This window comes from Oxyura jamaicensis, chromosome Z (assembly GCF_011077185.1).
Source record: "Oxyura jamaicensis isolate SHBP4307 breed ruddy duck chromosome Z, BPBGC_Ojam_1.0, whole genome shotgun sequence".
In the NCBI taxonomy this organism is placed as follows: domain Eukaryota; kingdom Metazoa; phylum Chordata; class Aves; order Anseriformes; family Anatidae; genus Oxyura; species Oxyura jamaicensis.
In genome coordinates, this window is record NC_048926.1 from 3,605,179 (window position 1) to 3,628,654 (window position 23,476).

Here is a 23,476-nt window from a genome sequence, read left to right on the forward strand (position 1 = left end):
GCATTTATCAACCTTGTTGTCCAGGATCACAAAGAGCAGTTTGGTTCTGTATTTTCAAAACAAGGTTTTATTGCAGTGTCAGTGAAGATCAACCGTAATGAGTAACTTCTTTCTGCTCATCTTCTCAGGTGTCCTATGTTAGTCTTTCAACAAGGGAGACATTTTCAAAGGTTGGCCGTGAACTCCTGGGAGCAATTGCCAGCATCCATACACAAATTATTTCTGTACTGCTGGATAGAGTTAAACAGACTATTGAGAAAGTTGGAATGGTAAGTTCTTACCTCTGTCATTTAAAGCAGACACCCAGTTAAAACTAGGTAGAGGTCATACAAACCAGGTACAATGTATGAATGGATCAAGTTAAAACCTGACTGTTTTTTGACTACATCACTGTTTAAGGCATAAGGGTATAGTGCTGATCATTGTTCCATACCAAGTATTGAATACTTTTTTTTTTTTCTGTTCTCAAAGGTTTCATTGTATCTGTTTAAAGAACTGCCCTTGTACCTGTGGAAGCCTTCTTCATCTGAGATAGCACTGATTCGAGACTGGTTACTAAATTACAGTCTAACAACGGTGGAGAATAAACTCGCCTGCATTATCTTGGAAGGTCTAAACTGGGGATTTGGTGAGCAGGTACGTATTAAACAGGAGGCCTGAGCCTGGACAGTTTTTCAGAGGGAAAATTGGTATTACTCAACCTGGGACTATTAACTGAACTTAAAAAACAATTACATGCTATTGGTATGACTACTTATCTTTGAAGGCGTGGGATGGGAAATTCACAATAACTTTCTAGCCTTCTGCTTTCTGTTGGTATTCTGTAGTACTGTAGTTGAAACTGAAAGTTTTAAGCAGGAATTCCTTCTCTAGTAAATGAGAAGGAAATAGCTGACAAAACAGCTGATTGGATATTTTTTGTGAGTCACTTGATTTAAGGTATCTCTGACTGCAGAAATAAAGGAATCCTCCAAGTGGTGTGTATGAGAGTATCCAGGTACTTTTTTTCCACAATGCACGAAAAACTCAGTGATTGAAGTAAAGAGCTTTCAAATCCCTGAGTGTTATTTATCTAGTGGCGTTCCCCAGGGCTCGGTGCTGGGGCCGGTCCTCTTCAATATCTTCATTGATGATCTGGATGAGGGCATTGAGTGCACCCTCAGTAAGTTTGCAGATGACACCAAGTTAGGTACGTGTGTCGATCTGCTCGAGGGTAGGAAGGCTCTGCAGGAGGATCTGGAGAGGCTAGACCGATGGGCCGAGGCCAACGGTATGAAGTTCAACAAGGCCGTGTGCCGGGTCCTGCACCTGGGGCACAACAACCCCAAACAGAGCTACAGGCTGGGAGATGAGTGGTTGGAGAGCTGCCAGGCAGAGAAGGACCTGGGAGTGATGGTTGATAGTCGGCTGAATATGAGCCAGCAGTGTGCTCAGGTGGCCAAGAAGGCCAACAGCATCCTGGCCTGTATAAGAAACAGTGTGGCCAGCAGGGCCAGGGAGGTGATCGTCCCCCTGTACTCGGCTCTGGTGAGGCCGCACCTCGAGTACTGCGTTCAGTTTTGGGCCCCTCGCTACAAGAAGGACATGGAGGTGCTTGAGCGAGTCCAGAGAAGGGCAACGAAGCTGGTGAAGGGTCTGGAGAACAAGGCTTACGAGGAGCGGCTGAGGGAGCTGGGACTGTTCAGCCTGGAGAAGAGGAGGCTCAGGGGTGACCTTATTGCACTCTACAGGTACCTGAAGGGAGGCTGTAGCGAGGTGGGGGTTGGTCTGTTCTCCCACGTGCCTGGTGACAGGATGAGGGGGAATGGGCAAAAGTTGCGCCAGGGGAGGTTTAGGTTGGATGTTAGGAAGAACTTCTTTCCTGAACGGGTTGTTAGTCACTGGAACGGGCTGCCCAGGGAAGTGGTGGAGTCCCCATCCCTGGAGGTCTTTCAAAGACGTTTAGATGTCGAGCTTAGGGATATGGTTTAGTGGGGACTGTTAGTGTTAGGTCAGAGGTTGGACTTGATGATCTTGAGGTCTCTTCCAACCTAGAAATTCTGTGATTCTGTGATTCTATGACCAAAAAACATTCTATAGAAAGGTTACTCCAGGAGCTTCATCTGTTCGGCATTCAATCCAGTCTGAATGTGTTTTTTTTCTCTTTTTGAGAGAGAACCAGAAATAAAGTTGGGAAAAATCCTTTTGCCTGTGCTCAGTGATACATTTTAGCGTTGTAATCTGTGCACGCAATCATACTGAACTCTTCCCTTTGCTGTACTGAAACTTTGAAATAATGTTTGCCTTATTTTTTCTCCACATTTCTTGATGACACATGAAAACAAAGGAATGGTAGAGAAAATTTAACTGAGGCTTTTGCTTTGCAATAAGTCATGTCAGAGTTGGGGAAAATAGTTCTTTAAATTGTCAGTTGATAAGAGGAATTACTATGTTTTGATGCAAGTTGTAGTAGGTTCTGCTTATTTTTTAAGGCAAATTTTATAGTGCTTGTACCATATAACTTAAATTTATGTATCTATGTACCTTTGGATTAATTACTGTATATAGTGTAAATGATCTAAAGATTATGATCACTTCTGGAAGTAACACAGCTGTTTTGCTTTGTGTTGCCCAATATGATCTTGTTATCTTTCAGTGTTGGGCCAAAATTCTTCTTACTGGTGAAGGTTTTCACCAAGTCTTTCAATGCTTATATTCCTTCTGGCTGTGTAAACTAAGAGTTATTTTTAATGCAACTTAATTGTACAGTTACAGAGACCTTTTAAATGAAGCATTTTTTTTTTTTTCTGATTCTTTATTCTGTTTTTAGCAGGATACTCTTCATCTGGATCCAGCTGTCCATTCTGAAGTTGCATTGATGGTCCTGGAAGCATACCTGAAATATCTCTCCCAGAAACCATATGCTGGGCTGCTTTCCGAAAGCATAAAACAGGTATTTCTTCTTCAAATTTACAGGGAATAATGTACTGCTAGTGATAGATGGGAAGAACTGCAGGTGAAGACTTTTCTTCCCTTTCTTCCTTTTAAGAGCTGTGCTGTCTTGGTACTAGAATGTTATGATAACCGAACTCAGTATTTTTCCACCTACAGTGCTCTCTGAAAATAATGCTATTTTTTGTGGAATGTTTGTATGAGAATTAAAAGTTTCAGACTGGTCCCCTTATAGTTTTATTTTGTTATTTATTGGTATCCATATTATTAGGGTACTGTGATAGAAGAAATCACTCATCCAAGATGACCCAAGTCCTAGGCTACTGCTGTACATGCTGTAGCATGGCTGTGCTTCCTCTCATTCCTGTTCCTTCTGCTTTCTTGCAGGTCTCCTACTTAGCCAGCATTGTTCGTTATGGAGAAACACCAGAGACTTCCTTTAACCAGTGGGCATGGGGCTTGATTTTGCGGTTGAAGCTTCACAGAAATGACCGTGGCATGCAGCATGGCTGGCCTGCAGTGCCTGTGTCTGACAGTATGCTCGACATGACGGAGTCAGTCACGCTTCACCCCCTCCTGAAGGCTGTTAAAGCTGGCATCCCCATCGGCTGTTACCTGGCACTGGCCATGACCATGCTAGGTCATAGGTAAGTGTGTTTGCTTTGGGGGGAGACGGTCTAGTAACTGGTGAGCTGAGGGCTACTAACATCTTATGTTAGCTTGAAGATGATAAATGACTTCTGATGAAAGGAACTGAGCAGTCTTCAGGGACGTGCATTTTTGAACAATATGCCAGTTATTTTATTTTGCTAGTACTAACTTTGGCCTCTCCACGTTGGGGTGAAAATAGTGATTAGAAATAATAGTGAAACTGAGGCAATATTTCTGGCCATTTCAATCGTACTAACTTTTAACCACACCTGCTGAAAGGGTTGTCTAGTTGGTAACTTTTTAGTAAAGCTGCAGCAGAACATTCAGAAAATAGTGAGGAGGAAACCACTTGTGTTGACAATAATAAATTAAGAGCTATATAACCTTTCTACTGAACCTCCCAGCCCTGTGTTCCAACACAGTTATTTCCAGTGCTTTCAGCTGTTTTGTAAGTAATGCTCCTACATGTAATGAAGTGTAATATTAAGATTATATTACAAATAATATTAAGTGATTAAGTTATAAAATCGGGGATAGACTGGATTAATAATCTCCCAGGGCTGTACTTTTTGAATCTGTGATCTCTTTTTAAATCTCTCTGGCTCTTAGTCAAAATTCTGAATAACTTGTTTTCTGCATTGAATGCTGCTTTAGTCTTTGGAGACAAGTTGTCTTGGATTTCTTCCTCCTCAAGCCGTTCCTTGATGCTACGGTTATGCCATAGATGTATACAAATTACTAATAGTACTAGGTCAGTTTAAGACTAATATGAGGGTAATCTGGTTTGAGGGTGGAAGCTTTTACATGATTGAACACAGATGGAAAAACAAGGAACCTCTTTGCTTTTGGTATTTTTTTCTAAAATGCTCTGTATGGCTTTTTGAAGAACTATTGCACATCTCCTATCTAAACAATAATGTTGATATTTACTGCACAAAAGTGCAGAATTAAAGGTCTGTAATAAACACTAGTGGCTTAATGCTATATTTCATAGAATCACAGAATACACCAAGTTGGAATGGACTCACAGGGTTTGTCTGATCCAGGTCATTTATGAATATATTAGGGACGAGTGGCCCTAAAATGGAGCCCTTGGGAACCCTACATTTTTGTGACTGCACAGTAGACATAAGATTAGCATTTTTCATTTTGTTCTAATGTGCAACGCTTTTCCACTGTCCAATGACTGTCCAGAGCAATGTGCCATATCAGCTGTCAGTAGTTTTCTGTACAAGGGTAGGATTCATCTCATCTAATCATAACTGTCTAAGTGTAAACTATAAGGTAAGGTCTGAGCTTCATCAGTAGCTAGGGTAGAAAAATGTCCTGAGGATCATCCGTCCTAAGGACATGTCAAAGACAGATGGTAGAAAGCTGGGAAACTGATTGACAAGGTTAGGCAAGCACCCTGAGTTATAAATTGAAATGAGGTGAAGGGAGCCATCTTCAGTAATCTATTTGATTTTTGAAAGAGAGGTTGTAAATCCTCCAAAAGACTGGAAAGATTAAAAAAAAAAAAATCTGCCAGCTATTGATTTACACCTGCAGCTGAAGAAAAAAAACCTCTGTATTTAGGTCTTTAGGATTTTAAAGACTGTGTTAATATATCAATGTCTTTACATCTCAGTTCACAAAAAAAGCCAACATCCCATGTCCCTCCATACAAATAGTCTACACGCTCTTCCTTATTTCTTTTGTTTGACAGCATTGAGAAGTTCTGTGCAGAAGGGATCCCTCTCTTGGGTGTACTCGTCCAGTCTAGATATCTGAGAACAGTAGTCCATGTACTGGATAAAATTTTACCTGTATTTTACTCTTGTCAGTATTATCTCCTGAAGAATGAACAGTAAGTTTCATATGTTCCTACTATCTTTATTGCTAAAGAAAGTGAAAGTTTAACTGTTAAATGTATCATGTCTCGTTCTGGGTTTCTTGTTTAACGAGAATGTGACACGTGATGGGGAAGAGTGTGTGGTTTCTGAGAAACATTGCCTTTTCCAAAAAGCTGGGTAGCAAATGCAAGCTATTTTTTGCTATTTGGAAACTCAAGCTATATTGCTATGCAGTTTGGTCATACTTCAAGGCTAATTATGCAGTGCTACCTACTGTTAAATTCTCAGATTTTGGGATTGCCTTATGGTTTCAAATACCTTTAGTCCAGATAAGCAGCCTAGAATTAATCTGCCTTGAACTGTTCATAATATTCCTATGATATGTTTAAAGTGGAGCAAGTAACTCTGCAGCATCATTGTGAAGTAAAATTCTTGTGTGGGTGTCAGCAAGTGCTGTTGTGCTTCATGCTAAAGTTTTAAATTCTCCAGAAGCAGCTCTTTTATGCTTAAGCTGTAAAATAATTTTTAAAATTAATTGAAATTAATTTGATATCTCTAGGTTTTTATCACATGTCCAACTCTTCCTTCACCTGGATAGCGGAGTCCCTCAAGGCATGACCCAGCAGGTTACCCACAAGGTAACACAGCACTTGACAGGAGTGAGCTATGGAGAAAATGTTAAGCTGCTCAGTAGTATGATACAGGTAAGAAGATAACGTTTAAAGAAAAAAAGCAGGGGGATGCTTAAAAATAAGTAGTTTTTTTTGACTGAGTTTGTGCTTAAACTTAGAAAGAATACTGATTGTGGCAGTTTTGCATCCATAAAGTGTTCTGCACTAAGCTTGAAAAGTTGGGTTTGGTTTCCTGAAATACTTTGGCTTAAACTTGCTTAAGAATGGCAATGTATGCAACACTGGAAATATCAACTGTGCCTTTGACTTCTGGAAAGACAGACAGTTTCTGGTAACAAAACTGTCTGAAAAGGGAACGTGATACACAGCGCTACAGTCTCACTTGTGTTAGCTGAAGAATGGAACAGATTTACTAAATTCTATGAAGCCTTGCTTTTGTCTGTTAACGTAAAGCTATGGTATGAAAAAATGTTCTTGTGTTAGAAAGCTGTGGTATTCTTTACTGGGCTTCAAGAACCAAGGTGCACTGCCATCAGAAAGGGTTATGGACTAAAGAGGTATGTACCTACTGCAGGAACAGCCGGCAAGGCCTCACACATAGGTGTTGTTTATACCTGCAGTTTGCAGGGGGTCCTGCTTTTGTGTCTGTTTCTGCTGATTGTGCAAGATATGCAGATCTCCAGGCTGCACAATCTTGGAGATTGGAGATGATAAACCTGTTTTTACATAGGTACAGAGAGCATTGCTGTGTATTATTTTAAGGGTAAGCCCACTGCCTCATACAAGTTAAACAGTTCTTCATAAAATTCTTATGCTGTAATTCAAGCTGAAAGCATTTGAATGATTCTACTCCTTAATTTGGCAGACTCACATTTTCCTAAGCAGCCAGCCAAATGGTGTGGGGCCAGCTGCAGTACTGGAGTTCTGGGTGCAGGTCCTCACCAGCCAGCAGCTGTGGCACAGGGACCGGGCAACACTCTTCCTGCTGGATCACCTCTGTAAAGCTGCTTTTCAGTACAGTCAGGAAGACTGCGTACAAAAGCTGCTTTACCAACAGCACAAGGTAAATGGGTGTGGTGTGGTGTGTTTGGGTGGCTGTTGAGTAAATGACAGTTCTTGAGTTACTTATTGTCATTTTGATGTGAGTCTATTTTCCTGAAACATACCAAGAAGGATTGTAATAATGCATGATGTGGTTATGCTATCTGGCTTGGTTCCCAGTAACTCAAGATTAGTGGAATAAATTATATTTTAATAACAATTAAAACTACTTGAAACTCAAATTTCATTCAGAATAATCCTATAACAGTGTCTTAGTTTGTGGTCTTTGCATTTCGTGTGTTCAATAGTATAATGAGAACAAAAATAGAACATCATCTGTTGGAAAATAGTCACTATAAAACAACCTTTTCACTGATGAGAAATGAGGTATGAGCAAGGGATTCAGTGCTGGTTGGCTGAGCTAAGGTTGGAAAGTAGTCATTTGAGGTAGAAAGGAACCTGGATAAAAGCAGCATGATGTCTCTAGTTTGTAAATCATCTGTTGGGCTTCTTACAAAATAATAATAGTTTTCATAAAATAATATAATAATAAAAGTTTTGTTTCCTTGCAGAATGCTTTAGGCTATCATTGTGACAAAGGTCTGCTGTCTTCACTTGTAAGCTGGATTGTGGCAGGCAACGTGACGCCATCCTTTGTTGAGGGAAATGCTAACTCCTCTCAGGTAAGTGGTATAAAATCATAGAATGGGTTGGGTTGGAAGGGGCCTTAAAGATCATTTAATTCCAAACCCCCTGTCATGGGCAGGGACGCCTCCCACTAAATCAGGTTGCTCAATAGCCTGGCCATGAAAACTTCCAGAGATGAGGCGTCCACAGCTTCTCTGGTCAGTGGGTGTGTTTTTCCTGCTTTCGCAAGCTGTTGCAGATTTTCTGTTGCTCCCTCTTCTTCCATATCTCTCTTTCTGTGGGCAGTCTTGTGATAAAATCCTAATTTAGCATAAGAGAATGCTGCAGATTTATTACACTAAAGAGAACATGAAAAATATTTCAAAGTAGAAGTTTGCCTGATCTGTCCAAGAATTCATAAAATAGGATTTCTTACTTAATAAGAATCTTCAGTTGTTCTCAATTATGTGTTTTCTAAATTTAAGACTGACTCTTCTCCTAGATGAGTCAATTTCTGATTAATATTTTGCTTTCTTTCTGCTTAAGAGAGTTCCTCACTGAAGCTAAAAAAAAAAAAAAAAAACTAAAAACCTGTAGTACCCCAGCTGGAAATGTAGTTGTTTTACTGTATCCCTCTGAAACTCTCAGGCAAATTCTGTCAGTGGTCCCTGGTTTCCCCTTCCTTTCTCAAAATAGTACAGTATATAAAAAGGATGTGTGAATGTAGGTAAAGAAACAGTTTTTCTTGTCTTGATGTGACAATACTCTTTCATGTTTGTAATGAGAATCTGGAAAAACATACACTTAAGACCACAGCAAGCTTCCTGATCCTGCACCTAAAATTTTGTTATCAGTATTTCCATTATTACTGCATTGTACAGGTCTGGTTTTCATGGATGGTGTTAAATATGGAGTCAATATTTGAAGAAGATTCACAGCTTCGCAGAGTTGTGGAGGGGGAATTAGTTATTAATGATTTAACTCCTGATCAAGCTTTAAAGGTGAGCAAATTGTTCATCTTCTTAGAGGGCTACTGTAGAAAAGTGTTCTTTTGTATTGTATAACTTTTATCTCCTGTGCTTTTTCTTAGCAATACAAAGGCATAACTAATGTTTTATCTGCTTGGCTTTCCCGGAGAAAATGTATGTCAGGGATGCTTTCCTTCGCCTTTTGAGTTGAACACTCAAAAGATTACTATATAAATCTGTTCTTAATACATAATTATTTACAGAAAGTTTCATTCAGTAACCAGGGTTTTGATTTGCCTGGGTCAACTGAATGCCTTCCAGTCTTCGGTGGACTTATTCTGTACCACTGAGATGGGTAGTGCAGATACTCTTAATTTACAGGCAGGGAAACTTCTCTGTGTTAAAGATCATTTTTCAGATGATCTGAATTTTGCAAAAAAGTTTGGGCTTTAGAGTTTTACACTTATTTGTTGCCCTATTTATTCTCTGAAGTATTTTCCAAAACTGACAAAAAAAAGTTTGTTATTAAGGTGCAAAGTCAGATGTTCTTCAAACCAGAGTGCAGTGTTTTGCAGTTTTTTTTGCCCAAATTCAGTGAGAAATTCTGAATGAAACAAGTTGAGAACAACACTGTCTTGTCTAGAAGTTTAAATTCTGGACTGTCCTTCATCTCAGCTGTTTCATTCTGTTTGTTTTTTTTTTGAAGAAGTTAGTCTAGAAGTCCTAAGGAAATGGGTTTGCTTGGCTATAGCCAGACTGCTACATGTCTTGGATGCTTGGAGAACAAGTGTGGAGAACATTTGTCTCTGGACTTACGTGTGTCAATTTTCCCTGTTAAGCAGTGAGGTGGTGTGTGGGGAACGGGTGGAAAAGCGTGCTGAGTGTTTCTGAGGTCTAATGTGGGGGTTGAGGTAGTGCCAGGATCTGCACTGAGGCCTGGGATCTCAGAAGAGTTCCCCTGATTCAGGCGCAGTCCATGGGGATTTGGTCTATAAGTTTCCTGTGATTTACATTATGGAGTTAGCATTTTGTGTTGCTAATAGTGTTCTGCTTTCGTACATTGCACTGCCTTTGTTCTGTTTTTGCAAAAAAAAAAAAAGTCTTTTCCTTCTGTATTTTCTTCACATTAGTTTTACTTTGTTTTAGATGTTCAGTAGGGCTGTGTTGAACATAGTATGGAAAATTGCTAAAATTGGTAGTATGATGTAGGACTCTACTTCCTCATGTAGCTTATGACTTATTTTTAGTGTTTGGAACATGCCATGTACTTCACTGCTGCTGCCTTGTTCTCTAACACCACCTTCTGGAAGCTTAAAGAAGCATATACCTCTGTGAGGAAGAACTGTAACACCAACAGCGCTTATATTGTGTTTGCATCACAGCAGTCCCTCTATTTGTGTTACTTTTGTGTCCGAGGTGTAGCACTGCTGTCTAATAGCTGTCTGACATACCTGTTAGTTGGGCAGATATCTTCTAAGACCTGGAACAGATACATGAATGTATCTGAAGTTCTCTGCCTTGGAACTGCTGAATTTTCATGCTATGCTGATCTGTTGGGTTAGGATGTGATAGCCTGTTACAGGAAACTGCAGCAGGGCACCTGACCGAAAACACTGTTTTTGCAGAAAGCCCAGATCCAGTTGAAGCTTCCCATCGTACCTTCCCTTCAGAGGCTAATGATTTACCGCTGGGCTCACCAGGCCCTTGCTACACCTGCTGATCACCCTCTCATGCCCCTAATCTGGCAAAAATTCTTTCTGCTTTACCTTCACCGACCAGGACCACAATATGGGTGAGTCTGATCACGAAGGCTTCAGGAAAAACAGCAAGCACTAATATACTTGCTTTTTAAATGTGTGTAATTGCTTCACACTGAGAGCTCAACTGAAAACAGTACGTATTGGTAACTCCTCCAGAGTCAGTTCATTTGCAGACATACTGATCTGACACTTGCAGTAAGACTTTGTTTTGCTATTTTGTTCGTTTTTAGGTTACCGGTAGATGGCTGTATTGGAAGACGATTTTTCCAGAGTGCAGCTCATATTAACTTACTAAATGAAATGAAGCAGCGCTTAATAGAGGTAGCAGACTTCCACCACGCTGCCAGTAAGGCTCTTAAAGTGGAGAGTCCTGCAGAAGGCAGTGAAAGATCACTGGAGAAGGCAAGCTGTTCATCAGATTACCTGACTTCACCGGAATTGCATAAGGAACTTGTCAGGTAAAGAACTCCTGTCTTCTTCAAGACAACCACCTGAGCTATTAGACTGCTCTGCTACCAGTCTTAGCCATGGCAGATGTGAAGGGATGTGACTCTTGACTGACCTAGATGTACCCAAGCACTTGTTATATACCTAGTCATGGTCATGTCTGTTCCTCTGATACAAGTTGTTTTGTTTAAGGAGGTTGACTTTACTACTAAAAATTAAACATTGTTGAGTTGTTGCTCTACTTTGGGGGCAGCTATATATATATTCATATATAAATATATATAATATATATACGTATTTTAATTAGTGGCATCCCCATGCTGTTAAAATACTTCTATAGACACATGCACAGTCAGTGATCTACATACACGTAGCAAGTATAACTGCTGCTTTGCATGTATACCTGTTTGGCACGGGCTGGGGCCCCAGTTTGCATCTGAATACAGCAGGGAAGTCAGTAGGGACTACAGCTCATGATTCAGTTAGAGCAGTTTACTCAGTGTGCTAAAGCTGAGCTGCGATAAATATATTCTGTGCTAGGTGGAAAGTGGTACCTGGTACATCTACATAACCTAAACCTTAGTAAAGAGTCTCTCCTCATGCTGGAGTAGCCTGTGGAGATGTTTGTGGCCAGTTACTGCAACTCAGCTGAGGAATTCTCATTTCTGTAAGCAGTGTCAAGTAGGTTGTTTTTAGGAGACATGAACCTCACGCATGATTAAGCCATGACTATGCTGTTCAGAAGTCCAAGTTCATTTAGGCAGACTTCTAGTTTTGAGAAGTCTACCTTCATAAATATTTGCAGTGTTTCTTAGAAACTCCAGACACATCAAAGGATTTCCACGCTCCATCTTAAAGCCATAGGATTCTACAGCCAAGTAAATCTTAGACTTAGAAAGTTTAATGGCCACCTGGACAGAAGGGAAAATACTAGTTGAATTCATCAGGACTGACTCTTGGAATTGAACTAGTTCAATTTTCTCATCAGTGGATTGATACTGAAAACAGTATTAAATATCACAAGCAAAATCCTACAGTGCAAATATTTAGTGACATCGTAGTTCTCCCCTGGATTTGATCAAGAAAACTTGGATGCTATGGTTAAAAAAAATTGATAGCCCTTGGTAGAATGATGCCAGTGAAGGAAGAAGTATGTTAAGGTAGAGTTAGGAGAGCAAGAAAAGGGAGTAAACTAGGTGTGAATTTGAATCTGAAAAGAAATGGAAGATGTAACTCAGTTCAGGTGTAAACTTTGAGAGCAGGCTTCCTAGACAAGTCCTGGTGTGAGAAGCTAAGATCGCTCAAATATACGTACTTTTTTCTTCTTTGGTCTTTTGAATGGGGTTTTGGATGTGATTCCCTGACACACAGTTCTGGTCCTGGGTTGTGTGTGACTTCAGAATAGATGTTTTCCTCTTCAAAATTTTTCCTGTTACTCTTCATTATTGCACTTCATGTATTTGTAAGTAGTTTCTTTCCACTGCTGGTCCTTGAAATGACACTTAGTAAGCTAATCACAAAGCATCTGAGAAGTCCTGATTTTCCGCTGTGTCAACTGGTAGCGTGATTTGTTGCCTTAACTTTTAACCCCAGAATAAGACTACTCTGCAATCTATGCTGTGCATGTGCATACAATTAGAATTAGTATTGACTTCCTTTTTTTTCCTTTTTTTTGTTTTTCTTCTCAGGCTTTGTAACGTTTTTGTTTTGTGGTTGGAAGAAGAGAGTTTTCAGAAAGGAAACACATACATTCCTTCTTTACCGAAGCAATATGATGCACATAGACTTGCTAAAATCATGCAGAATCAACAGGTGAAGTACTAATGACTCTGGCAGCGTGGGATTTGAACTCACTTCATTTGTTAAAGTGGGCTGTAAAATTGTGCTATGATGTTTTAGACAACTCTGGTTTCCTCTGTGTTCCTTTTTCAGGAACTGCATCGTAATCATCCCTACCTGTTCTCTCATTTGTTAGTAATTAGACTATATGTGTGTGTCAGAATTCTTCTCTAAGTGTCACGATACTTTTCAGTGCCTTATCTGTTTACGTGGTAAAAATTCTGCAGCAATTTTCTTCAGTTCAATTTTTTTCATAGTGTTTTCATACAACTTTAAACTGTAGGGTCTAGTTTTAATTATTTTAGCTCCCCAGCTACTGGAATGGATGCACAACATATCGTAATAACCAAAATTGTAATGATTAATTCTTCTGCGTTTTAGGACTTGTGGATGGAGTATGTCAATGTTGAACTCATCCACCATGAGTTTCAGGAAGCTACAAACCTTTGGATGCGGTCTCAGCTTGAATCACATACAACAGCTAATATTTCTGCAGGGCAAACAGACTTCACTAATCCTATGTCAGGTAAGAGATAAGAATATTATTAATGATACCATGGTTTCTTAAAAAACATAATGATGTCTGTGAGTGGAAACGTTAATACAGCTTGGTTTCTATTGGTACAGTATTTTACACATTTTTTCATGGTGTTCTAACTGAAATGTTCATATACGAGGCTATAATTAATGGTTCCTGGTTTAAAGCATGACACATCACAGAACAGCATGTCATGTGGTGCCTAGAGCTTTGAGAGAGCTCTGCAAGGATTGTTCCATACAAAGCACATATCAGACAGGCTGAACTTTCCCAAAGTTTAGAAGAAGATAGCTGAAAGCAAAGGCAGAAAACAGTGTAACTAAAACCGGACAGATTCTCTTTTTTTTTTTTTTTTTTTTGTTACTAGTACATTTCCTTGTTGTTTGCTTGGAGTTCTGGCACAGTGAAAGGAGTGTTCTAGCCTAGGAAAGGGATAATAGTCATGGTACATACATTAAAGATGTGGGGGATATTCTTGGTGGACTGATTAAAAGGGGAGTGAGGGAATAGAAGGAAACCAGGATATTTTTATGGTTCAATTTGTACTGTTTAGGCAAAGAAAATGAGTGGGAATCAGCAGGAAAAGAGCTGACCCAGGAAGAGATTGTGCTTTGGGAAGGATTTGGATCTGGCAAGACTAGAGATGAGGATGACTTTTAGGGAAAGAAGATGAATTTGGCTTAGGAGGAACTAGGAGCTTCTGTCAGGTGAGGAGAATAGAGGGGGTGATATGAGGAAAACAGAAAAGCTGGAAGGTAGGAGTGGGTGGGGGGAAAAAAGGTAAACTGTGGCACCTTGGATCCTAATGGTGTGTGATGGAGTTGGCCATGAAAATTAGCTGTGTGAAAAAAACTTTGTCAACAACAACAACAAAAAGGTTAGTTAAATTATTATAAAAGGGTAGGAGTCCTGAGAATGTCTCCTAAAAATATTTCATGTGATAAAAAAATAAGAATGAAATATTTTGTTCAGTTTATTCTAAAGTATTCTAAAGTTTTCTTAGCAACATAACTTATTTCTGATTTATTTTCTAGCCAAAGAGAGGATAATGAATAATTTGAAGAAGTTTGATACTCCCAAGCCCCCTCTTCCACTCCAGCTGATGAAAGCTCCTGTGCCAGTTATTTCCTCTGCCAGCCTGATCAGTCAGAAAGAAGCAATTCAGCTCACACGCACAGACCTTAATGTCTTGCAGCGACATGCCAAGTAAGACTTAGCTGTTGTCCCTTTGCCTCCCTAGTGTCTAACAGGGTCTTCAGGTGCCCTTTACAGAAGCCTTATTGATGGTGTTAGCACAAAACCGGTAGTACTTGACTCCTGTCTCTTGCCCCCCCGCCCTTTTTTTCTTTTCTTGGCTATTATGTCATTTGTTATTTCACTCCTTTAACTGGCAATACAAGTCTTATTTAATGACCTAAGATTGGTTCAGTTGATATCTGACAGCTACAGTTTCTTTTGTCATTTGGCATTAATATAATGCTTCCCTTTAGCCTGGAATTGTTGACAATTAGTTAACTATTTTGCACTAATTTAGTGATGATAATTTGAAACACTGAAACCCTTCGGAGATAAACCTGACTTCTGGAGTTGTTAAGTTTGTCTCAAAGAGAAGAAACTTTGTTTATTAATATTACTGGTAGAGAACTCAGATCAAATATTTTTTGAAGTGTCAAACACAGGTGATGGATGTATTGTCACCCAATGTAGTAATCTAGTAGTAGTATTTAAAATAAATACAAAATCCTTAAGACCAAGACAGGATGTGTCTGAATGATTCCAGCAGCAGTTTCAGCTGGGCTTTTTCTGTTGACTGAATCTATCTTACTTTATCTGGTGGAAAATTGCTGTAGTGGGTAATCTATTTAACTTCCTTTCAGGATGTCATAGGGAATAATTAAAAAAAATCTTACGCAAGCTTTATTTGTTTTCTACTTTAGATTAAGTTAGCTCCTCAAAGTAGTAACAGAAATATCATTTTGGAGTTAAAAGGTTATGAAATTAGGTTACTGTTTCCTAGAGAAGTGTCAATGAGTCTGTACAGCACATTAAGGTGAAGTCTCAGCTCTTGCATTTAAATTCTTAGTACTACTATTACTAAAGATTAATAAATGTATTTCAGAACTGCAGCTCTTTGGGAATCCCAACATGTTGCTCTCAACAGTGAAATATTGGATACTATACCTAAGCTGTATGTCAATCGGGAAGAGCAGATCACCCTCCATTTGGAGTGCCGGGGAACTTCAAATAAAGGCTGCCAGGGAGCAGCTCTTCTGACAATCCAGGTTAGAGACATGACATCACTTTTGTTTTGGGCCTGTGGTTAATGAAAATGGAATGATTGAATGGTTACAAGAGTGGACTTATTTAGTGAAGTGCTTCCCTATACCTCTAAAACTAAATTAAGTTCTAAAAAGAAAAATAATAATCCTGAAATACTTAATATGTAATTCTGTAAGGGGGGGACACGCAGATCAAGAGCTGAATTGTTTAAAGTTTTGGATTGCTCGTAGCATTTGTGCTAAAGTGTTTCCCAATATGTGAGTGTGTGAGTGTAGCAATATGCACACTACTAGGAATAAAACTGAAAACGTTCATAGAAAAATTCCCATGTCATTTGGTATGTGAATTTCTCGATCCTATCCAAGTGTCTGTGGATTAGAAGTTTTATGACAAAGATAAGGATTATGTTAGTGTGCCATAAGGATGTGTGCTTGGGCTGTATCGGGAAAACCTTCTGTGCTTAGTTCTCTTAGTGTGCTCTGCTTCATTTTTACAATTATGTGCAACAGTGAAGAATTTTGGTGAAAGATACTATTCTGAAATGAACATGTGTCTTTTTGTCTTTTAGTTTGAAGGGAAACACAAAAATGAAGCAGTGAGCCAGCAGCTTCATGCTTTGCGTAAAGAAGTGAGACAACTGCAAGCAGAAGCTACGAAGCCACCTTCTCTGGGTGTTGTGGAAGCAGCAGTACATGTGGAAAATTTTATAACGTAGGTTGTTCAGACGCTGCTTTAGGCAGTGATGTTTTATATTTATTTTCCTAGATATTAGAGGTAAAATACGGAACCTATTTTTGTGTCTTTCATAGTTTTATCAGTCTGGGTCAACAACAGAGCTGGAACCCTGAGATGTACATGTTTATGACAGATCTCTGAAGGAGTAACTCCATACATTATCAGAAGAGCTAACTGTTGGTCATTCAGCCTTAACGGGGCACACGTTACCTATTTTGTTTTGTTGTACTCAGCATTAGAATATCCATTTTAAATGTGCAAGAGCAGATTGAGTGAAGTCATGGATACTGTGTTAACCTTAAAAGATGGCAAAATTGTAACAGCTGTTTCAGCCATCAGCTAAAGGAGATGTTTTTAGTATGTACCTCCTTTTGTAGCATCACAGAACTGTAGGGGTTGGAAGGGACCTCCATAGATCATTGGCCCAACCCCCCTGCCAAAGCAGGTTCCTCAGAGCAGGCTGCCCAGGTAGGCATCCAGACGGGCTTCGAATATCTCCAGAGAAGGAGACCCCACAGCCTCTCTAGGCAGCCTGTTCCAGTGCTCTGTCACCCTCACCGTGAAGAAATTCTTTTGCATGTTGGTACGGAACTTCCTGTGCTCTACTTTGTGATCATTATCTCTTGTCCTGTCCCCACAAACCATTGAAGAGTAGGAGCACAGGGTAGGAGCACATAGTACTGTAATGGAAAACTATGATTTTGAAGTAGCTTTTCAATATGTGGAATGAAATCCTGTACTGGAAGAGGGCTATAAGATCTGAATTTTTGTGTGAAGGTGGATTAGTCCAAGGGTTGCCTTCTAAATCTTTTAGAGTTCATCCCAGAGATCCAGTTTTGCAACACCATTTTTCTTGATCTTATAAATTTCAGCTAGGAAACCAAATACAATTTAAAATAAGCAAACAACAACAACAAAAAACCTTGTAGAGTACATCCTGTATGGTAAAGTATTTGATTATTATTTATAGTCATTCATTCTTGATCATTAATCTGAAAAATTCTGTAGTGAGTTTGCTGTTGCGATTTATATCTGTGGAACTGCATGTTCTACAGATGTTTTAATTTGGACTCAGTGAAAATGGAGTTTGATTTGACCTCAAACATTTATTTGGCAATATGCAAGAGAACATTAATAAAAGAATTAATGCAAAAATCGTTGAGTCTTCCCAGTAAAATGAGGTGGTGCATAGTGAAAGGACAAGAGGCAGTGACACAAACTGAAACAGGAGATGCTGTCTAAACATTAAAACTTGCCTGGATGTGATTCTGGGCAACCGGCACTAGGTGTCCCTGCTTGAGCAGTGGTTTGTCCAGATGACCACTAGAGGTCCCTTCCTACCTCAGCCACTCTTAATTATTTTAATGCTATGTGTGGATGAGAAGCCTTTCATTAGTGTCATAATTATTTTCAATATGTAAACTTAATCTTTTGTTTTGCAGGGCATTAATAAATATCTACAAGGTGCAGCCTATGCCTGCAATTAAGAAAGTTGGAATTAGTTTGTTTTTTATAGTAGTGGAATATGTGTGTGATGAAACTCAACGCAATCCTCCCACGAGGCAGTTCTTCACTTCATGCATTGAGATTCTCGGCCAAGTAAGTTTATTCTCTAGCATTGTATGCATTAGCACTTACCCCAGTTGTCTGCTGATATTGAGGGTCTAAAATCTTTAGAAAGTCTGAAAATTAACTTTTCAGATTCTATCCCATTCTTTTCCTCAGCTAATTTTATAATATACATGATATACAGGAGAGTTTAAGCTTGCATATGAGCAAAATAAAAAATGTTGCTCTGAGATGCCTGCTGAATGCTGAAACACTCCGTGTGTATCAAGAGCTGAAGAAGGCTGGATATTGGGGGATTGTTTCAAGTTTGGTGCAGTATTTAAAAAGTTGTTTTGGTGTATGCTTCTTTATTATTGATAATTTTCTAGCTTACACGTTTCTTGTCAACCTCTGTGTTTAGTCACTCCTCTTCTAAAGCTTTGCAATATACTTTGTGTAGTGAGTTGGCCAGCATTTTTCTGGTAGAGAAAATATGAACTCCTTGTTTGTGGTATCATTTGCTGTGGGGATCACGTTACCTGGATGCTCTGAGGAAAAAAACATTAGCCTCTGCTTTGTGTCCAGGTATTTATTTCAATCTATTAAGTGCAGGTTTCTGCATTTCCAGCCGTCCCGAAGTCCCTCTGACAGCTGGGGTGCAGAATAGCTTTCCATAGCCGTAGTTCTGTTTAAATTTTCACTAATACCAGACAAGGCTACTGAAGTCGGGCTTCACTTTCTGATGTTAGCCAGAAAAATTGGATTTTGGGATATTTCTATGCGATGTGTGTTGTCACAAGTGCTGTTCTTCAGTGTGCTAGGGAAACACGCTTATTTTTGCGGAACAGGAGTATTTAGTTGAAGCTGATCTCATACAATCTGTGTTTTTTGCTTTTTGGAAAACTTTAAAAAGAAAAACACAGTTGTGCTTATCTCAACAAAAAGTTTTGAAGTGGACCACTTTTCTCCTTATTTCTGGTTTCCTCAGGTGTTCATCAGTGGGACCAAGTCAGAGTGCAAACGTCTCCTCCAGACAATCCTGCAGAATCGAAGGCTCTGTACACTTCTTTCTCCTTACTTCACTCCCGTTGCTTCTCCTGATGAGTTTGTAACTTTATATGAAAAAGTTGTGGCCTTTCTGAGTGAGGATAACAGCGATGTTGTCTTCATGCTGTTGACAAAGGTAAAATACAAATACTCTCTGTTCTGTGAGTTGCTTATGTGGATGTTATTTCCCTTAATGACCGTGCCTCTAAGCTACGGAAGAAAGATACAAACCTGATACTTCAAAATAACATTGACATTTTTTATTAATCAGTGTTGCTCATACTAAATGCTGTTTGTTATCTTTAAGCTGAAGAGGGGCTAGAGGGAAAATCAAATGGGAAGCTTGAATTACTAATACCCACATAGTATCGGTGTGTGCTTCCTAGGGCTTTCTCTTCAGTATGCTCTTAAGTTGAAGTCAAAGCAGGCTCTTTATGAGGCTCTATATGACTTTCTGCCTGATACCTCTGTGGAGACATTCATCAAAATAGTGAATAAGAGATATAAATAATAGTGGTCTGGTTTGGGCATGACTCTGAACTGTCCTTAGTGGCAAAAATCAATGTTGTCCCTGCTGCCCTTTTTCTGAACAGATGGCTTGGAGGCTACAGAAGCTTTGCATCTCCATATGAATATTTAGGGGCTATAGAGACTACCCCAGTCTAATACATTGAAGTGTTTGGTGGTCGTACTGAAACATAGAGGCTCAAATACCTTTTTTTGAATCAGAGAACCTCTGATAAAAAATTTGTCCATTTAGGGACTTCTGTAATATGCTGAATCATAACCTTTAGAGAGAATTACATTGGTTTTGAGCTACGGTTAGTGAATTATTATTTTTTTTAGGTTTTACTTAAGTACACAAAATCTTAGGGAGGCATTTTACCCTGACAGTTTCTCCCTTCTCCTGAAGGTGTTGTGGCCGTTAAAGCTTCTACTTACAAATGCTTCCTGTCCTCTGTTCTAGTTTGACCTTACGCAGTGGTTAAGTGTTACTAAGCCACCTCTATCTGAACGTACCAGGCTTCTGGAATCTATTCACTTGGCTCTCAATGCATGCGGCCTTGAACCTGAGGAAGATATTTTGATGCCATTTAATATCTTCTGCAAACATTGGACTAACCTTCTCCAGTATCAGTTTCCTGATCACTATAGTGATTTTCTAAGGTTGTTCATGCAAAGTGAGTATCTGAATTGATGCATACTAGACCTTTTGTACAGAGCTATTCTGGCTTAAAAACATGAAGTTGATGCAGTAGTGTTAGACAGTAACAAATATAGAATGATCTAAACTTTTTTGCTTCCGAAGAAGACAGCATGTAGAAGCCAAATGGGAATGTGAAATTACTTTTGCTAGGGAATTAGAAATTGCTCGCCCTTAAACCTGGAGCTTTCAAACTCATGCCTTAGCTATTTTTTTTTTAATGTGGTAGGAAGCTCTAATTTCAGCCTTTTCTGACTTAAAATGAGAACAGGTTTAATATCCTTCTGATTTTTCACAAATGCGTTCCCTTCTCTTCCTCCTAAGGCTCTTCAGAGCAGCTTCTGAGCCCTGAATGTTGGAAGGCATCACTTAGAGCTTTGGGATGTTGTTCATCGGTGACCGAACAGGGAAGCTTCAAGAAAAATGATTGTACTGAAAGTTCTGTACTGCGGGAGTCTGCAGAAATTCTCCTCTCTGAAGAACAGGTGGATGCATTTCTGGTTGATTTGCTGTGTTCTGCAGCTGAAACACATGCCCACTAGTGACAAGTAACACTGCTGTACAGTATTTCTTTATCTGATTGATAGTTTCTTTCTTCAGGTTAGAGAGACAATAGAATGGCTTTCCACCTCTTTCTGCAAACTCCGACTGGCTTCAGTGGACTTCAGGACCTTTGGCCTGTTTTCAAAATGGAGTACTTACGTGGCTGAAATGAATACGTTTCTGGAGTACCTTGTCAAACGGCTCATTGAAACTGAAGTTGTCAATTTAACCCAAGAGCATGTTGGCAGTAACAAAATTTTGACAGGTAATGTGTCTTATAAGCAAACAATTTAAACTAAGCGCTTAATTTCTCCTGTTAAAGACCGTTTCATAGAAACATAGAATGGTTTGGGTTGGGTGATTTTAATCTGCTCTGTATTTATACAATGATGACAATGTTAAGAAATGGACAAGTTATGTAGGTGTCTTCTCTGTGGCCATGTGGAACTTCCTCCTTTCTTATATTTGTTGGTGGAAGCTTGTTTACATTTCCCAATACAGACTTGACGCAAAATGATCATGGTTGTTGTTTAAAAAATATATATATATATTATTAATCAAAGATACTAACAAGCATGTTTTATGTCAAACTTTTATTTGACCATGAAGAACCGATTTAAAGTTGGACTAAGCAGAGAAGATTTAATCCCAGCTCAGAAAATTAACTTGCTCAGTGTTCCTGCTCTGAGACATCAACTTCTTTGCTTTGTTTTCTTCTAGCATTGCAGTCCTTGTATTCAGTCATTGCTGGACTCTTTAAACCATGGATACTGGTCTTAGACAAGGAAGACGCAAGGTATACCTGCATTTCAAAATGAAAAGATGTTTTTTGTTAAAGAAAGAACACTAGCCCTGAGAGATATTGCTTAAGTGACTTTTTTTCTAACTCATATTGTGACTTTCAGTTTAAATAGCTGTTAATGTGTGTGTCATATCGTTAACAATTACGCAACTAATTCATGAATTCCCTAAGGAAATTTTACAAGACCTTGGCTGAATAACTGTTTTAGGTACAAGCAATAATGCCACACACTCATCAGGAAGCAGAGATGAGAAAAATATGGGTTGCTATTAGTTCTGAAAACAGACTCAAATTTGTTCTTATTTTCTTCACTTATTTAATATCACCAATCCATTATTTTGAACAAACATACTAATACAACCTCAAATGCCAGTGCTGTGTAAACAAACCTCGGGCAAATCAGTCCTGTGATGATCTACTATCCTATGTACTTCTATTTTCACATGGAGGGTTATTTGTAGTGTTACGCACTTAAATTTGACCTTCTTCTGAAGCCAAAAGCTTTTTGAGCTCTGAGCACATCTTCAGTATTTAATTTGGAGGTTGACTGCTGGTGGTGTGTGCCATCATTTGGAAATTAATTTGGAAATTAATTCAGTTATAAAATACTAAACAAGTAACCTCTGCTTACTAAATGGTATCGTGGATCTTCACTGTGACATTAACATTTAACATATGCACCTATTTTAAAGAACACGCCTAGAGAGTTCGGTTTGAGTGAAAGGACTGTTGATACCTGTACTATATTGAGCTCCTGTGCTTTAGAATGTTTAAATCGTCTATTTGTTTATGATACCTAGTAACATGGCACTGAAATTTTTATTTCACTCTTGCTTCTTTTAAGTAACCAGCCCTGCTACCCTTGGTTAGAGAGTGACACTCCTGTAGCATCCGGCATGGTCCGTTTGTTTACAGATTGCATCAAGCTTTTGCATGAGAGCTTTAAAGGTACGTGAAGTCGATGTTGTTTTAATGTAGTGGCACTTTCACTTCTATCAGATCAAAAACGATTTTTCTGTTAAGACGTGGGATGTGAGGAGATTTTGTTTGCTATCAACTTTTAGCTAAGATGATCACTGTAGTGGTACCATTAGCATGTATATTCTTTCATCCTTAAAAGACAGCTTTTTTTTCTTGGCAAGGGCAGAGAATGTGGTTAAGTAACTTTATCATCTGATAGATATGCAATTATATGAATGAAAGTGAAACAAAGTGAGCTGTCAATAAAAGTGCATGACTCTACTCAGGGTCTTGCTTCCTGTACAAAATACACAGTAGTAGCGTGTCACGATGACCAGTGTGTGTGTCTCAGCAGCTAGTCTTGGGGCAACTTAATCTCCACATCTAGTCGTTTTGAACCCATATTTAGCATTGCTTATTATGTCTAATGTGTACTTAGACATAAGAATTGAAAAAATTAATTTCACAAATGCCTCAACTTCTAGTGATGGGTTGGATTCAAGCTTAGTTGTAGAAATAAATGCATAAAAATAACACTTTGATAAGCTTCCAGACTTCTGGTATTTTTTTTAATAAAAAAAAATCTTACACACAAAATCACGAATATAAAAACAGTGAAGTTCTACATGGAAAGAGTATTTTATAACTTCAGATTACTGTCCAGCAGCTGCTTAAAAGAACGAGTAAGGGAAATTGCAAGATGCCTGACTTGTCAATTTAGGGGGAGGGAACAAGCAACAACAACAGAAAATACAAAACAAACATGAAAAGCTTATTTTTTTTTAATGCATGCACTTTGGTGTAACTTGTGCTTATGGTTTTTCACCTTCAAAGTTCGATTGTGCTTAACTTTTTCTGTTGTTAATTCAACTGTTTCCTTTGGATCTAGATAAGCTGTTGCCAGGCCACCATGGAGCTCTCTGGTTACATCTAATGTATTACTGTGAATGTTGCACAGCCCCCAAAATGCCAGAGTTTATTCTCTATACTTTCCATACTGAGTTCAAAAAGCTTCCATGGAAGGAAATGCATCCAGACCAGATGCTTATGGAGGAGTTCTTTAAAGTGAGTACATAGCATCAGTTGAATTA

The 23,476-nt window shown here is 39.0% G+C and overlaps 1 protein-coding gene across 3 annotated transcripts in view; it reads left to right on the forward strand.

The window, feature by feature from the left end:
* EPG5 (ectopic P-granules autophagy protein 5 homolog) overlaps positions 1-23,476 on the forward strand; it is a 51,918-nt gene that overhangs the window by 15,824 nt on the left and 12,618 nt on the right. For 2 of the 3 annotated variants that reach the window (XM_035310113.1, XM_035310111.1), the window contains exons 13-36: positions 129-269; positions 472-636; positions 2,810-2,932; positions 3,319-3,578; positions 5,288-5,428; positions 5,974-6,118; positions 6,912-7,109; positions 7,660-7,770; positions 8,596-8,715; positions 10,308-10,474; positions 10,673-10,900; positions 12,578-12,701; positions 13,110-13,254; positions 14,301-14,472; positions 15,386-15,548; positions 16,115-16,257; positions 17,724-17,880; positions 18,818-19,012; positions 19,844-20,057; positions 20,405-20,565; positions 20,681-20,888; positions 21,344-21,419; positions 22,270-22,373; positions 23,275-23,450. In XM_035310113.1, coding sequence (XP_035166004.1) covers positions 129-269; positions 472-636; positions 2,810-2,932; positions 3,319-3,578; positions 5,288-5,428; positions 5,974-6,118; positions 6,912-7,109; positions 7,660-7,770; positions 8,596-8,715; positions 10,308-10,474; positions 10,673-10,900; positions 12,578-12,701; positions 13,110-13,254; positions 14,301-14,472; positions 15,386-15,548; positions 16,115-16,257; positions 17,724-17,880; positions 18,818-19,012; positions 19,844-20,057; positions 20,405-20,565; positions 20,681-20,888; positions 21,344-21,419; positions 22,270-22,373; positions 23,275-23,450 — 3,837 coding nt within the window. The remainder of the gene's footprint in view (positions 1-128; positions 270-471; positions 637-2,809; positions 2,933-3,318; positions 3,579-5,287; positions 5,429-5,973; positions 6,119-6,911; positions 7,110-7,659; positions 7,771-8,595; positions 8,716-10,307; positions 10,475-10,672; positions 10,901-12,577; positions 12,702-13,109; positions 13,255-14,300; positions 14,473-15,385; positions 15,549-16,114; positions 16,258-17,723; positions 17,881-18,817; positions 19,013-19,843; positions 20,058-20,404; positions 20,566-20,680; positions 20,889-21,343; positions 21,420-22,269; positions 22,374-23,274; positions 23,451-23,476) is intronic. The other variant, XM_035310112.1, reaches the window with a different exon arrangement.